This window comes from Haemaphysalis longicornis, unplaced genomic scaffold (assembly GCF_048455015.1).
Source record: "Haemaphysalis longicornis isolate Haplotype H1 unplaced genomic scaffold, Haemaphysalis longicornis Haplotype H1 scaffold_18, whole genome shotgun sequence".
In the NCBI taxonomy this organism is placed as follows: Eukaryota; Metazoa; Arthropoda; class Arachnida; order Ixodida; family Ixodidae; genus Haemaphysalis; species Haemaphysalis longicornis.
In genome coordinates this window covers 6,765,225-6,782,765 of record NW_027526282.1, presented here as the reverse complement: position 1 = coordinate 6,782,765, position 17,541 = coordinate 6,765,225, and the positions used below count along the sequence as shown (strand labels likewise).

At 48.6% G+C, this 17,541-nt stretch overlaps 1 protein-coding gene across 1 annotated transcript in view; it reads right to left on the bottom strand.

Annotated features, from left to right (window-relative positions):
* Positions 1 to 2,812, bottom strand: part of LOC144166602 (uncharacterized) — a 70,641-nt gene extending 67,829 nt beyond the window's left edge. The window contains exon 1 of the mRNA XM_077696117.1: positions 2,122 to 2,812. Coding sequence (XP_077552243.1) covers positions 2,122 to 2,572 — 451 coding nt within the window. The 5' untranslated portion in view covers positions 2,573 to 2,812. The remainder of the gene's footprint in view (positions 1 to 2,121) is intronic.
* Between the last annotated feature and the right edge of the window lie 14,729 nt (positions 2,813 to 17,541).

The following is a 17,541-nucleotide window of genomic DNA, read 5'->3' as shown; positions in this document are numbered from 1 at the left end:
GAACTGTGTGTAGGGTGCGTGTGTACTTTTTTTTTATGGGAGAGAACTCTCACCACCCGTTGTAAAGGGTACAACTGCACGATCATCATCATCACTACCATTTAGGTTCTGGAAAAGGACGCGGAACGGGAGCTAAACGCAGCCAAAAGTCCCCACCACTTCTGTCCTTCTTTTTGTATGTTTTAGTACTTCCCTGTCATACTATTGTCGTAGTGATCCTAGGCCCAAACAAACTAGCTTAAATAAGCTCCCGATATAATTTATATTTCGCTTTACTCATCCTCTAGCTAGGCCCGCATTAGAGCTTGTCGGCCGTGTTCCAATACGAAGCGGACCCGGCGGCAATGCTGAAGACGCAGCTGACGTGAGAGATCCCTTAACCCATTCCCCTTGTCAAATGAGATCGGCGACGGCCGATACGCCGCAAACAAGGTCACAAGCGCAGATTCCTCGCTCGCTTTTCCCTTCGTTTTCTCTGCTTTTGCGAAAAAAGAGGCATCTATGAGTCAATGACCCCAAATCACGAAGGTTGCAGTAAGCAACTACAAGGGCCGGCTGCATTCGCAACACGCCCCCATGATTCGCCTCACGTAGTACCCCACAGCACGCGGAACCCTACAAAGCGGTGAAAGTGAACAGCGCACGAACGAAGGAAATAAAACGACAAATTAAACCGAACGCGGAAAATGGTGCATCGCTTGTTTGCGCAGCAGTTTTCCCAGCCAGTCTCCGTTTTTCCCCTCTCGATTCGTCCTTCTTTCGTCTTTCAGCAACCTCTGGAAAAATCCCCGCCGGATAGCGGCCCAACCAACCAGCCCAGTCGGCCTGCTCCTGCAGCGAGAAGTGTGGATATTCCGTTCGTGACCGCGGTTGGCGTTATCGCGACAGGCGTGCGTTTATTGTTCTTCCAACGGGGAAGAGAGGGAGATTCAGCGGCATGCCCGGCGGCGTGCCGTGCCGCCAGAACGTAGAATGACGGCCTCTGTCCCATTTAGGCATCTCGCCGCAGCGCCCATTCCCACACGCGGCACATAGGCGCAGCCTCCACCGCCTCGGGCTGCGGCAGGGCAAAAACGAACAAAAACCGGATTTCCAAGAGCGCAAGCTTGGCGCCCTGCAGTGCCGCCGCAAGCTTAGCGCGAAAACAGTTCCGAGAACGGCTGCACCCTTCAGGTGGGAGAAAAAAAAAAAAACAGTACATGGACGGAACGGGGCAGAACCACAGCACGGGAAACGACTGCGTAGACAGCTTCTAAAAGCGGGCTACTGGGACTAGACAGGAAGCCTTCCGAGAATTCCAAATCGGAAAAAGGAATTCACGTGCCTCGTTCCCACGCGCGCGTTTTGGAGAACAGTATCAGGCTCGAGCTGAAAGAAATCCGAAAGTTGTGATCTTAAGCGGAAACTGCGGAATCAAATTCACGACGCTGCGTTTATTTGCGGCCCTATTGGCAAGAGCCCCGTGTTGCGAGGATGCACGAACATCACCTCTCTTTACTAGGCCAGCTTCTCCTTTGGTGGATCTTGTAAAGTTGGACGAATTAGGTGTACAGGTGCGCTCAAAGTGAACTTTGGGTGCTCGCGAAAGACAGGCAATCAACAAGGGCGCCCACCGATAGGCAGTCGGTGCATTCGCATCTCGCGCAGCGTTCAGGGATCACAAGACGCAGTCGCTGAAGGGTGATGATCCCTGCCCGTTCAGTACGTTCTGAACGTTTCTAAACGTTCTCAATTTAGACGTTCTGAACAATAATCTGCAAGCAATAACACTGGCCGCAAACTGGACAGAACAGCCTAAATGTGGGGCTAGTTTCTGTCCAATTACGTGTAATAAACGTTGTAATAACCGTCCTCAGTAAATAGCGCCGTTTATGATATGAAAGCCCACAAATTCCGGGCAAATCACGGTACGCGCGATCACGGCCGATTTGACAAGATGAGCGCTTACCGAAATGTTAATCTAATAGATACATTCTTTAGCGGAAAACTCGTCTGTCGCTTCGTAGGTATCCGGCGAAACAATCGAGGGATCCAGTACCGCACACTGGACACCGAGACGCAACCAGCTGGCGGCAACTGCCAGATGAGGAAGAGACTCGAGATGATCCGTTCCAGACTCACCATTGCGTCGGTCTCTCCGCGATCGGTAGAGCTTCCGTCCCACGACGGCCACGATGACCGCGAAGACGGTCAACCCCACTAGGCCGACCACGGTGACGGCCTGGCCTTGCCAGACAGCGGCGTCTTGCCGCTGTTCCACAGCCTCGTGATGCACCATACCAACAGCGGCCACCACTACAGCAGCCGACGAGTCACCGCGCACCGACACAGACCGACCGCCGCCGCGAACTTCGCTCTCCGACGCAGTAAAATCCGGAGCTGCCGCCGCTGCCGCTTGCGCTGCAGAGAAGTCGCTCGACTCGCCAGCGGAGGGGCTCGCTGCCGGCGTCGGCCGCGCCGCGGCGCCACGATCGTTGTCGTCGGCAACCCCGCACATGAAGAGAAGGGTGAACGCCACGATGATGCCCAGCAGAAGCCGCGTTCGCCGAGTGGCACGCGTGAACCGAGACATGTTTTGGTCGGTACTCCCGAGAATTCAGACTCAGAAGGACCAACTCTGGCTACAAACCGCCACCAAAAGACAGCTCGCCGCTTTTCTCAGCTGGAAACGGGCATTGCGAACACACGCATATCGGGCGAGCTCGCGAACTTGGCGTGTCGTCAGCTGTTGCTTCCAGAAGCGCATAAAAAGGCCGCATACATTGTCGCACGTTCCGCCGTCCACCAGCCAACACGAAGGACTGTCGCTAGCGCATTCTGTGGGGCATTCTTTAGCGTACGGTTATCACAGCCAGCGTAGTACGAATCGTACGGATAAGGACGATCCCTATCCGTCGCTGCGACAGAAAGATCTGATTAGGCGGCTGGCTTATCGAGAGCCATAACTTTGGCGTCTCACGCACAATAGTAATATCAACTACGCCCACATCTTCTCGGTGACTTCACCCCGACTGCGCGCCGGGCCGTATGAAATGGTCGATCCGGGTGTCGGGAGTCGTCTGCTAGGGCTTCGAGCGTCGTCTGCTACGCTGGTACGCGGTCGTCTGCGCGCCAGCTCAAGAAGGAGTCAGCTGCCGACAGGTTCGCGACCTGTGCCCCCCGCCCTAAAACGGAACAGCTGCGTCCGCCCAAGCCTCCCCCTCAACCCCCTCTCCCTCTAACTTTTCTTCGGTTTTCTCCCTTCGATTTTCGAACAGCGGTGACCAATTCAGACACGCGATGCTGTTCTGGGTTTTTCTTTTTTCCGAACGCGTCTCCCTCATCACATCTTTCTTTCCTTTGTTATTCTACGGAGAAATTCTTCCCCCACAATAGTCCCCTTTCCCGCAACCACCGAGAGGCCTGGGTGATTGTGGACGGTCCCCAAGCCCGGCTCCCCAATGCGTGCCGAACCCCTGTTTCCTCTGTGGTGTGCGTAGCAGCCTCGTATGGAGTGGCAGGCGAGCGGACGAAGCCATTGCAAGTGTTCCGTCCGCCGTTTTAAGAAATGTATTCTTAGTTCTTGCTTCCCTGAAGCATTGGAGAAAGACTCTAGACGGAAGGCAACTGTTCTTGCTTGACAGGTGTCTGAGTGGAAAGCAGAAACCACACCGACAAAACAACATTTCCTAATAACAATTTTTTACAAAATGTTGGAAACAGGTAAATAAAAGTGGATTGGTAGAAGTAACATAATCCTGCGAAATTCTTCTTACCGCCATTCGACACAATTTACACTTAAATGCTATGGGCAAACAGCACGGTATTGTTCCGTTCCTAAAAATTGCTTCGTTCGTTTCAGGACTAAATTTTCGCATGCTGGTGCTGGGAAAAAAGCAGTGCATGTTACTGGCCGAATCGAACTCCTTATCCGGAATAGTTTACGCACTTATAAAACGCGTTAAAATGAAGGGACCACACACGAAGGAGACTGCAGCATTACCGCATGTTTTCCTCTCTTCGGGTTCTATTTTTTTCCGCTATTGTTATTATTAATATTATTATTATTACCGCGATTGTTGTTCCCTCGTTCGTCAACGATATATGGCGAAGCAAGGCGTTGGGTATACTTACCCAAGTTGTGACCAAGATTTTTAATTATCCTTTTCGAACAAAAATGCTTAAAAATACAGCCCGCGCACTCTAGGCGTTGAATGGTTTTAATGAAATGGGTTTCCAATTCTTCCGCTGCATCTTGTGGGACGTTTGTTTTCCATTGAATTCCAGCTTGCAGAGTTTGTTTTTGTCGTTTTGGGGATTCCACATCTGTTGTCAGTATTTGAAATTGTGCAACGTTTTTTGCCGTCAAATGTGTTGCGAGTGTATTCTTTTAACAGCGCTACCTTTTCTTGCGTGACTGTGTGTTCCTTTATAGTGTTGTAGTGTACTACCACCAATGCCGGGCCATTATGCCACAAGCCCTTGTTGGCTCTGACAGGTCTGATGACTGCTGTAGTGTTATGTTAGAGCAATCAAGGTGGTATTATTTTATAACTAGCTCAGCTAACGCGTTGAATGAGTGCATATTATGATGGAAACATTACGTGGCACTACAACGACTTGTGGACTAACTCTAAAGATTTTCGTATGTCTGTTTTGCCCCACCACCCTCAAATGATCAATCGCTGCGTCCAAGGGAGCAAAGTTTACCGATAGCGAGGCCGCACATAATATTTTGCTCCAGAATTTCGTCAGCCCTGTGACATCCCGCAATGTGAAACGTCGTTTTTAAGCTTGATAGTTGCTAAGGCGCAATAAAACAGGTACGAAGAAGAAACACGCTGTTTCTTTTTCATCTCTGTTTTATTGCGCCGTAGTAATTATCAAGCATAATGTACCAACTCGTCTATGTCAAGCTTTTGTCATTTTTAAACTCTTAAGCTTGTCTTTGTTGGCTCGAGATCCGTTTGAAACGCTTGATGTGACGCACTTTCTCGGCATACTGAGGTCAATATTAAAACGCCCTCACGCATTAATAATTTCACATACGACCGCACATATATTGCCCACAAGAAAATGAGTTCCCAGCAATGCATTTGTGTGTTGAAATGAAGGCGACTTTAAAGGGCTTACATGGGGTCATGAGGAGGAATTTAGTAAATTCCTTTTCGGTAATTGGCTTTGACCGATTCCCCAGGTGATCCACTCGGCCAGCTCGTAAGCAGGACTTCCGACGAGGGCTGCGACCGATGGTCTTCCGTTGGGCCACCAGAGGCGGAAGGCAAGGAGGACGAAGGGTTCGAGGCAACAGACGCTTGAGAGGCGTACGGTAGAACTTGGAGGGTTATGCAGAACATATGTCTAAAAAGGCACATAGTACCTAACTAAACGAGAAAGGACCGTAGGGAATCGTCGATGGTTTGTAGCACGCGAGTGTAGAGAATACAATCAAAACGCGATCAAACTAAACCCGCTCTAACGAATTTCGCGATCTAACGAACAAATTCGGATGCTCCCGCAGGAGCCTATACGGCTCAATGCTTTTATGAACTCGAAATAACGAAATAGATTCAGTGCCACTCCAGATATAACGAGGCATTTCCAGAAACAGACAGATTTAAAAAAACGAAAATTTCGGATGTGTTTCGTCAGAACGCCACGAAGCTTATTGCGGCACGTCAGTAGCTAATTATCCATCCCTCTAGGGTTTAGGCTCCGGTCGACGAAACGGCGCTCTCGCACAGCGGCACCCACTTGGCCGCTTCTGAGACCTGCTCACCCCCCAGCAGAAAGAAATAAAAAAAAAAAAGCGTTGACTCTACAATGGGCTTACAAATTTAATAAAAGAACTTTGAGCCTTCATTGCGGTCAAACTGGCTAATTGCCTCTAGGAAATGGTGGTGATTTTTTTTCCCCGGGTCGCCCGATGGTTCTCGAAATTGCGCTGTGCATCGCGGAGTGAAGCTACGGATTGCTGAATTCGAAGTTCAACCAAGCAAATGACACTGGCCCCCCTGTGTCCAGGCAAAAAGAAAAAAAAAAAGGACCGCTGTTCTAAACCAAAAACCCCCACAACACCCGGGGGACCTTACCTCAGCAGCGTAGTTGGATGATGATGGATGGAGGAGCTTGATAGCTCTGGGGCGAGCACCCCTGTGCAACTCCCCATTCCACCTGACAACGGTATGGTGAAGATCCAACTTTAGAGGGGCTCGTTGTATTGTGTTTTACAGGGATAAATGGAGTGCTCTGGAGGTGTTTCGTACATTGATATCAGACCGCTTATATTTTTCCAAGAGATATGTCAAACCAGCAATTCATTTGTGTAAATCAGTGAAGCCGACTTTGAAGGGAGAGGTTACAATGCTACATTATGATGAATGAAAACTTATTAGATATTAACGGCAATAAGGCCTCCATACGTTTATATCAGAGTGATTATATGGCCCTCAAAAGTGCCTTCCCAACAATATATTCTGCTATACTTGTGAACCAGACTTTAAAGGGTTTGGTGTATAGCATGCATAGCTGTTTACTTGAAAGTCGCCGCCACTTTTTCTGGGATCCGGACATTTCGGTACAGGACGTCTCGCTGTGGACATTTCGGTGCAGGACATCTGGGTGTGGACATTTTGAGACGTGGGATGTCTCAGGCATTCTTTAATATTAAAGCTTTAATATTTTCACTTCGTCAGGCGATATGATTTTAACGTTCGAGGGTTCTGTTTGGGCCATACTGCGCGGAAACGAGCAGTAAACCGAGGCACAGCATCAGCGCCTAAAACTCCATATTAATAGTAGATGGTAAAAATTAACGTTGCTAATTTACTTCCATTCAAGCTTTCTTTTATTTTAACATTCCTGTGTACAGCCCTATTCCTTTAATCTAAGTGTTACTGAAGCGCACTGATTTCTCTTTACCCAACGCTGCAAGGCGCTGCTGCTTTTATTCCATATCTTTATCCCCTCCCTCACCCGCAAAACCACCGGGAAAAAAAATGAAAATGAAACGTGCTTTGGCGTGTGTGTATTGTGTTTCGTTTTCATTACCACCTCTATCAACCTCGTCTTCGTTGGACTGGGTGTTGGGTCTACTGAGAAACTAACCAACAATTACCCTTACACGGGCGTCCTTAAAAGGGGAGAAGGGGGATGGGGAGAGGGGGCGGGAGGGGGGGTGCTTGGCACCGAGTACCAGCGCTTGTGCTTCTCCAGTGTGTAAACTGAACCTCGAAACTTGAATACGTCTGTCGCAGCTCTCGCCAAACCAGCCTATTCACTTTTCCTCTTATAATGGAAGAAAGCGAGGAATGCCTGGGGTGTCTATGGTATGCGTGACTTGAAAAGTTAATTACCGACGGGGTGACCGAAGGCGAAGAAGGAGGGATTCCTGGAGAGAAGCGCCTCTGGTATGACCACGACGCCGGAAGGGTGTAGACAGCAAGCTTGTTCCTCGATGAGGGAGAGAGGGGCCGAAGTGGTGGCCATTGTGTCCTCAGGGACCTTTTGGGTGCCTTTTTGTTGCGCATTCCACAGGTTGTGTGAACACATGGGGTCTATTCGATTCAGCCTGCACCTCTTGAACCAGTTCACAGCGGTGCAAAGTGGGTTCCGCCATCGGCGGAACCAGCCCTGCACTTTTTTCGTCTGCTTCTGCACCTCCTCGGCAGGGAGTGCAGGCAAAGCCGTGAACCCGTCCTGCACCCGTCGGCACCACCGGTGAATCGAACGGCGCGGTTCAGGTGCCGCGAGCTGCACCGCTGAAACGAACGGCGAAGTGCGGCACCGCCTGAACTGGTTCACGCGGTGCAGGTGAAACGAATAGACCCATGGTGAATGCATCGCTTTTTCTTGCATCAATGCGGTGACGCTTCAGAGACCGCGAACTCCGCTTTCAGGGGATTTCAGGGGAAACCGAAATAGTATGACTGAAAAAGAAAATTCGGAGAAGATTGAAATCAACTTGAAGACGCAGGGAGGGGCGGGAGGGGGGGGGGTGCACAGAGAATAAAAATAAAATAAATGTAGGCGTGTAAACAGAAAACGAAGGTTGGTTTGCATGAACATAAGAAAGAGTGGTATTTGTGCGCACAACCGGTATACGTGCTTAGGCATTTAGGAGACATACAAACCACAGGTGTCTTCAAAAAGGACCGTCCTTCCTCCACAAGAATATCCTAAACTTGTCTGCAAAGAAAAAAAAAAGCTGGCGACAACTGTCGTCCAAATTCCTTTTAGCGTGATGGTGCAGCCTGCGTAAAACTTTTCATAAGATTTTCTGCATTTTTGGCCGCAAACGAATGTTTGCAAATATGCTTTCTTGGGATAGCGAGAGTATTTTATTTTTGGGAAATTGCACAAAAATGCGTTATGCCATAGTAAACACCGGTTAACTGCCTTAGCTCATTTGCATGCCGCAAAAAGAGCGAGTATAAATTAACGTCTTGTCGTAAATTAAAAAAAAAAAAAAACATGTGCAAAAGAATTTGATCAGCTGGCTGCATAACAGGCGTTTCCTGAATGCGGTAATAAACAAAAATATGCAAATGTCGTATTTTTAAAAACAATTGGCACAAATCAAATACGGCATCAATCTAAAAGTGCAATCACTGCGCTAGATTGTTCTCCATTGACCCCCGTTATAAGGAAATACATATATAACGTCTGTTTCAAACGAGCATGCCCCCGATAATTCAGTCACCGAAAAGTATGCGCACCGAAATGTGCTGCACGGAAATGTCCTAGACCCACTTTTTCCTCTTGCTTTCCCAACCTGTCGTACCTCGGCGGAACGGGGAGGGGATATTTTTGTACCAGCTCCTCCAAGGCCAACTTGCACTCAAATTTTCGACAACGTAAAAATAATGTCACCTAATAGTACACATAAAAAGAGTGCGAAATGCAAAATACTGCGTTTCAAACATGAACGAGCGCGACGCAAACTGCTCACGACAGTGGCGTTTTCGGCACAGAAACTCTCCCAGACGTGACGTGCGTGAAACGGAAGCGACCGCGCTAGAACCGACGGCCGCTCAGAGCCGCCTTCAAATGCGTGTGCTGGCGTCGCGTTTCGCACTGTTATTTCTACAGAAGAACTCCCACTAAAGTTTGCCCAGGATAATGGAGTTAGGCGCAATTCCGAGATCACGTTGCTATCAATGGAAAGGAGTAGACCGTACGAAATTTATTTTTCCATCAGAATAACTGCCGTTGTATAGCAATCCTATGCATTGTGAGTAAAAAAGTGGGCACTGATTTACAAAGCTAGTTGCTCGTACGATATCGAAAAGCAGCTTTGATTAGCCGGTGCCTTGGCTATCACATCGCTCTCTTTGAAGAGAATAAACCGCATGCGGGTGGAGATCAATCACTATTTTTACTATACATTACGTGCAAACAGCTTCGTAAATATTAGCCCAGTATTTTACGCCTTGCTGCACATCGACAATTGAACTATAAAAGGGATCTGAAACTATAAGCCAGCTACCACAGCTAAATGATGCACTAAAACACGAAAAAGTTACCTTTCTACCACTGTTTTCTAATTTCACCAAAGACATGTGCTGTTGAAAACATTTTACTTTCAAGTAAACTAACTCTAGCACTTTACAAAGTGTAAATACTTATTTTGGGAATTGCGAAATCAAGTCTATAGGAGAGGAGCAGTTTCGTTAGCTCTCGCTCTTCGCGAGGACGATGGGCAATATTTGTGCGGATATTTGTTACCACGAGGAAAGCATGATTTTGGTTCACTTAGCGAGTGAGGAAAACGTTGCACAAAAGTTTATATCCGCGTGTACAAGTCTTGTTTGGTAGCAAAACTTTGGATAGGTCTAAGGGATGGAAGTGGCTTTGGCCCAGCCCAAATATTGCAAATATGGGACGCGGAAGTGCACTGAGTGGTCAAGAATTTATAAAATATCTTTTTTGTCTGTGATAGATGCAATAGGAATGACAAATGTAAGCCAAGTGTGCGTGTCACGCTATTTTTATAGCAGAAATATTACTTCCAAGTAAAAAAAAAGTTTTACTAACTTTAGAACGTTCGCAAGCGTGTGACTAGTTTGTAGATTTCTGATAGCTTTTATTGCACTGAAAAAAAAAAACGGAGGATATTGCTACATATGTGGTTAGTTTTAATCATGTGATGACGACGGGGTACAGCGTGGTGGTGTAGCAGATAAACCCCGGGCGAACGCGTCCCTGCGCCCGGCGGAGCGCCGTGCAAGCAGTGCAAGTGGCCGGAGAAGCGCGAGCTTCACGGAACAGGTTCCCCAACCTTCGTCACAGGCCGCTCGGAACTTGTTTCGGCGACTCTCCGCCAGGTGCAAACATCGTCTGCACGGAGCTACTTTGAACGACGGTATCTGTGCTCACGAAGCTTTGGATTTCGCCATGGTGATTTTACGAGCACAGATTGGATCAAATTTGGACAAAGAAAAATTTGAGTGCAGTTGGCTTTAAGTAAACATTAAAATTAAAATTTTTACACCTCACTATAAGTTGACATACACGTTGTTCTGCGATCACACATTTTTATTTCGCAGTACCCTGAAAAACTTATCAACGAGCTTCCATACCAGTTCTGCTACACGCGTCGCTTGCTTCATAGAAGGCTCTTTAGTGAAAAATGCGTCTACAGGCTTCCTGCTGTATGAGAGCGTGATTATGGCCGCATCATCACCAGCCTTGGCTGACGGTAACTTACGATTCCTGCTTTCTCGAACTAATTAGCATTCTAAAAGCGGAAGATGTCGTAGTGGGAGCAATGAGGTTCCGTTTACAATTGACAAGTACGGCACTCCGTCATGTCGCGGTAGCGTGGTAGGGGAGCGGCTTGCAGGAGAGTTGCCTCCGTTCCGACGACGGAGAGCAGACAACTTGCTTATTGCATGGCGAGTACAGCGATGATACAGTTAGGAGCACACTGGCATGCTTACAACATGATAATTTGAAGGAGCAGAGAAACGTCTCCGGAAAGGCCCAGGGCGCACTGCCCGGCTCACCTAAGGTGAGCATAAATACCCAGAATCCCAACGGTCAGCAGGCGTTCTGCGCGTTGCGCAGGGCACCAAAAGGCATAAATACACCAAACAGCTTCCATAGGTTCCGTTATGCGTTCCGAGGGAGCCGGTGCACCCAGTACGTGAGAGAGGGCAGGAAATTGGGAGTGTCCAACGCACGGGCGCCGTTTGCAGAAGGCTTGCTCGAACACGCATCAGTTGGAATCAGTTTGGCAAAGTAGCCGTGTTAAGCCATGCGATGACCCACATCTTTCATTGTCAGAGATCGGAGATTCCGTTACGTTTCGTTGAAAACTAACTCAATAAGTTTGCGCGTCCACCTTCTTCGCGTTGGCGTGTTGTGTGGGCTGCTTACTAACTGTATAAGCCACAGTAACGTTCCTTCCTAAGAATATTTATACGTCGCAGCTAAAGAACCAACCTTCCGACATTTTATTTATCTGCTCTGACCTCGAGACCCCGTGTGTGTTCTAGAACTAATGTCCTGTCCCAGAGCTTGTGGGAGTGATTGAGGAGCAAAGAAGGTGGGTTTAAAGTGCAGGTCTGATGTCCATCAAGATGGCAGGTGCTAAGCAGCATTTGTAGAAAGTGCAGGGAACATTTCATGTGCAAAAGAACCGACAATCGGGCGAGTTGGCACTTATTTATCTTCCCTAACAGCGCGCACACACGAAGACTAAGGCAAAGAGGGGGACAGGACGAGCGCTGTCCCCTTGCTCATTTCATGTGAACGGGCTTCAGGTTCAAAAACATCAGCGTGGATTCGTCGAAGGGCTAATTCATATTCGTTGTTGCGGGAAGGGTGCGGTAGGGAATAGTCTCGTCATGAGCAACAAGACAGTCGGAGAAGCACCAACGAAGCTCAAAAAAACAAAAGGGAGAAGCGGCGAAGCTATGAAAAGCGCGTACTGCCTCGCCAGTGCAGCGCGTAGATACCTCCTGGCAGCTCGGGTGCCAAGAGAGGAGGCAGGAAACGGAGCTTCCGGGCTTCTCTTTAAAAGGGCGCCGGCAGTACAGCGTCGACTCTTTTCCAGAAGGCGAGATGCGCCACTGCTGGGGACGGGGCTTTTACAAGAAACGGTAAGCCACCAACTCTCCCCTACCGTTCGCATAATGGAACCAGCTATTCGTCCCCGCCTCTCTCCTGGCCGCCCCCACCTGCTGCTCTCCCACTCCCTCTTCTCACCTGGCGTAGCTCGGACCTGACTCGGACGCACATCTGCCCCGCACTACGGTGTACATGTGCCGTGCGAGGCGTCGATGATGACGAAACCGCCACAGTGCTACCATGACGCGCATTTTTGTTATTGGTCAGTGCACAGGAACAGCACGAGCGTGTCAGTTTCACTCATGTACATAGTGGCCAGGGGCGTAGCCAGGAATTTTTTTTCGGGGAAGGGGGGGGGGGGGGGGGGCGGTCGACCAAAATATGGGAGGTGGAAATATGCAGGCAAGGCTTCTTGCGCATTGTTTTTCAAACGAGGTTTGAAATAACTCACTTCAACATGCGATTTGTGTATGCTGAGCGCTAACAGTAAAGCCCACCTTAAAGAGCTTAGATGATGATGGCCTAAATTCCCGTTCGCTGGTCTATGGGTAGGCCACGGGTGGCTCGTTCGTCCGTAGAGCAGGCGGTTATGCGGGCACGTGCTCGTGAGCGTGATCATGAGTGTCCTCGGGAGTGGCGCGCGGTGCCCGAAGTTCGTCAGGCGGAAGTGGAGGCCAACACTGGGTGTTTACTATACTCGGTTACAACCCAAGAACGGCACCACCTCATGTAGTGTATCACTTCTCCAAAGCGCCGGACCCGTGACGTCAGTGCGCGCGCGTTTTGAAAGGGGTTTGCTATGAATGCGTGATATCGTCTGCCTTGTCTCACGCAGTTTGTTTGTCGTCACTGGAGTCGTTTATAAGCATATTAAGTCCAAAAAATCACGAGAACGGCTCACGCCATGTATAAAATATTCCCAGTAACGCCCTACTTGCGCCGCGCGCAGAAACATCCCGTTGCGGTGATAAGGCACAGCGGCAACTTCCGAGTTAGTAGGGTTTAGCCTAACCCATACGCTGCAAGGCGAAGTGGTACAACAGCATATTCCGGGAATGTTATACGCAGATGACATTGTTCTTTTAGCTGATAACCAAACCGATATGCGGCGGCTAATAAATATTTGCGGCCAGGAAGTCGGTGACCTCGGGTTAAATTTCAGTGCAGAAAAATCAGGAATAATGGTTTTCAATGACGCTACCTCCGACGTAGTGTCTATCCAGCAAGGCGAATTACCCAGAGTCAATGAATATAAATATTTGGGAGTGTGGATAAACGAATGGGATAACTACTTAAGCACTCACGAGGAGCAACTTAAGGTTAAGGGAAAGCGAAACGCAGCTATAATGAAGCATAGAGCTCTGGGGGGGTATAACAAATATGAAGTAGTAAGAGGAATGTGGAAAGGAGTAATGGTTCCGGGTCTCACGTTTGCGAATGCTGTACTCTGCTTAAAATCAGACGTTCTATCAGGTCTTGAAGTAAACCAGAGAACGGTATGACGTTTGGCCTTAGGCGCGCATGGAAAAACAACTAACGAAGCAGTTCAGGGAGATATGGGCTGGGCGTCATTTGAAGTTAGAGAAGCTCAGAGTAAAACATGCTTTGAGATGAGGTTGAGGGCAATGGATCAACGAAGGTGGGCAGCAAAGGTTTTTAGGTACCTATACTTGAAAAGCGTGGACACGCAGTGGTTAAGAAAGACTAGAAGGCTAACGATGAAATACGGAAAGAACAGTGGGGAATCCAAAACAGCCAGGTAACCAAAAAAGAGGCAAGGCAGATTGAAACGAATAAATGGAGGGAAAAAATGGAAGCTAAAACGTCGTTAGAGATGTACAGGGCTGAGAAGATGAACATCAGAAAGGAAAATTTCTACGATAATTCCCAGGGCAGTGCTTTGCTTTTTGAGGCTAGAGCAGGTTGCCTGAGAACTAAGAGTTTTGTGAGGAAGTATTCACAAAATGATGGGGTATGTGTGGTCTGCGGAAAAGAAACAGGAACTATGCGGCACATAGTGTTAGAATGTGAGGGTATCCATCCAAATCTACATGAAGGGAATATTGGGCTTTCAGAAGCCCTAGGATTTAAGGGTATCAGAGAGGAAGTTAACTTCAAGGCTGTCGACGGGACGAAAAGAAGATTAGAACGCTGGTGGACGAAAAGCAGAGAGGGGAATATTGCCTAGGACAGTTACCACCTGTAACAGGGAAAAGAAAGTATTTCCGGCCTAATAAGCTTTAGTGCCTGCCCTAAGCAGCGCTAGTATTAAACCAAGAGTGTTATATTATATTATCATGGTTATATTAGTCCTTTTTGGTAAGATGACATGTCATCACTCCGCTTCAAAGGGGAAACCAATAGGAATCATCATCATCATCATCATCATCATCATCATCGGTGCCGTTCTTAAAGGGACCCTGCAACACTTGCCATCGACTACTAGTAATGTATTTTAGGATAAAGTCTATTGTCCCAGAAATCTCCTCCCGCAAGAATTATGAAAATCCGTTCACAATTAACGAAACTACGCGCGATGAGAAATCGCGCATAATCGTTCCCTCTCAACTCGACCGCGGGCAACGCGACGAAAGCTGCGCGCTCTCTCCCGGAGAGGGGGGTGGCTCGCGGCGTTCTCTTCGGCGGCCTTCGATATATCCCATGCCGGGTAGTTTTCTCCTTTTCTCCGCAACGCGGAGGGACCTATTTCCGGTCTGGTGCCACAAAAAAGCAGGCATGGGTGCCTGCTCGCAAGTGCGCGCTCGGGCTGGTAGGGCGTTTTTGAAGCAATAAACGTTTGTAGTCGAGTGGTCCCGTTGAAAGGGAAGTATTGAGCTCATCACTCAAACTCCGCGCGCACTCAAAACACAAAAGAAACGGCAAAACTGTGCCTACAGGTTCAGGCATAGAAGAGGTTCGTACACAGCGATGACGTCGACGGAAATGGGAGAATCTACCCGCGAAGTTGACCAGTGACAGCCGATCGGGCAGCCATGGCCTATGTGACGTCCCTCCGGCCATGCATAATGAGGACAACTGAAGAGAGAGCGGTTCGTTTTTCCGCGTCTTTCACATCGATTTGCGCGCTCACCGCTTCACGTGCACGTGTAATATTTGGCTCAGGTATTCCTGGCAGTGTAATCTAAACGTTGCGCAGGTTTACTTGCACTGTTCAAAGAGTGTTGCAGGGTCCCTTTAAGTTGTCACCGAGTATATCACGATTCGCGTGTTTTATATTCTCCTTTAGGAAAGGGACTAATAAGTTTTCTTATCAGCTATGAAGTACAGTCAAGAACGATTTGAATGTTATCGCGCCAGCATCGAGCGGCCAAGCATGTCCCCAAGTGTGGCAGAGCAATGCTTTCATATAGCACAAATTATGGAACTGCAATAGTCAATGAAATGCGATGTCGGTAGAAAAATAAACACATCAAGGATTAAAAAGGGACGCGGGTTTTATTGATTGATTGTAGGGTTTAACGCGCCGACGCAACGCAGGCGATGAGGCGCGCCGTAGTGGAGGGCTCCGGATTAATTTTGACCACCTGGGGATCTTTATCGTGCGCCGAAATCTCGCACACACGGGCGTTTTTGCTTTTCGCCTCCATCAGAAAAGCGGCCGCCGCGGCCGGGAATCGAACCCGCGACCTCGGGCTCAGCAGCGCAACGCCTTAGCCACTGAGCCACCGCGGCGGGTGACGCGGGTTTTATATTCTGGAACAAAATACAGTGGAACAAAATACAGTGGAATGTTCTGTCATGTTATTACACTTTGTACCAGTGTAAAGACAAGGAATGACACGCAAAAGTCCAGACCACATGTATGCCTACATAAGGATTTTCCTGCTGTTCCGTCATCTCCCGGCCGTGCTGTTCCGCCTGCGAAACAGCGGGACTACCTCGATCGGCTCGCGGTAGGTTCCCGAAGCTGCTCGGTGTTCGGGCGCGAAATGCAGCCGGGCTGTATATGTTGACATGTACAGCATCCGGAGCGGGCACAGGGATCAGACATTGACGTAGCCCTTATTTTCAGATTTAAATGAGCAAGAATGTGCTTAAAACTGCAGGTTCCGCGCCTGCAGGCGACATCAGGCGGTTCTTCAGGCTTCTTGAACCGCACCCCATCCTGGCACGAAACATATCGGGAAAGGGGGGGGGGGGGGGGCACGGGCCCGGTGCCCCCCCCCCCCCCCCCGGCCTACGCCACTGATAGTGGCACAAGTGTGAATATTAGTGTGGATACAGGTAAACACTTAAATATCAGCGAGGAGACACGTATATTCTAATAGAAGGCGTCTTGTACTTGTACACGGGGATAACGACGTGATAAATTCTAACGATGTAATAGACATATTGATTAAGATCTGCATATCGGGGATTACAGTGCACTCTTGTATACAAGATAGCATGAACACAGTGACAAGCAAACAACAGATAAGGAGATAAGGTCGAGTAGATATAACAGGATTGTGGATGCGAGTAGATTTTGTACATAGTGCAAGACATAAAAAGAGCGGTGAAAGAGTTTAAATCGAACTTCTAACTAGGAAGGAAGCAGGCAAAATAAAGTACAGGAGAGGCAGGGAGATTAACAACGGTTGGCTACCCTACATATGGGAAACGGGAATAGGGGGGTTGAAAGAGGAAGAAAGGGTATTTAAAATATGGGGGAAGGGAGGAGGAGAAAAGTTAAAGGTGATTACAAAGACAAAATCATGGACGAAAAGAAGGCTTAAATGCAGGAAGCTCGCACTAAAGCGTAAGACTTGAAGGTAGCGAAGCTGTGCGCAACCTTCACAACCATCACGATGGTTGAAGTTCACCATTGCAGCCGGTTTGCCTTTGTAGTAGTGACGTGTCGGTGTCGATACTTTCCGTCGCTGTCGTCTATCAGCTGAAACTACTAAACGGTCGACTGCACAAGAACACAACAGGTCTTCATAGATAAGCACAGAAGGTTACAAGGGTTTACAAGGTTCCCTTCTGCATGCTTTCAACGAACCGACTGCAGGCCCCCGGCTGTCCGCCTCCGCGGTCCCTTCTTGCGAGGGAGAGTGCTTCTTCTCCGCTGTAGCTCGAAGCACGCGGCGAACGCCAGAGACCATTTTTTTTTGAAGGGGGAGGGGGGGCAGTATTGGTTAAGCCCCCTAACTGGGTATGCTTAACTTGACGAACGTGCGCTCGAGGCACGCGTGCACGAGCGCTCGGCATTTATTAATTGGCCGTGTCTAGAGTGCCGTCCGACGGTATTATAAGCACTCCACTATATCGACGTCCACCGGCGTTTGGTGGCAAAATTGCCGCGTCTGGCAGTACATCGAGCTAGATAACGTAAAACTAGGCTACCTAACCTAACATAACATAAGACAACCTAACGCACACAAAGAAATCATTTAAAACACCAAAACTAACCTAAAAAATTCCCCCGCATTTCCCCGAGGGGGAGAATGTGAAAGTGCGAATGCACGGTTGTCGGCCCGCTTGCGGTGC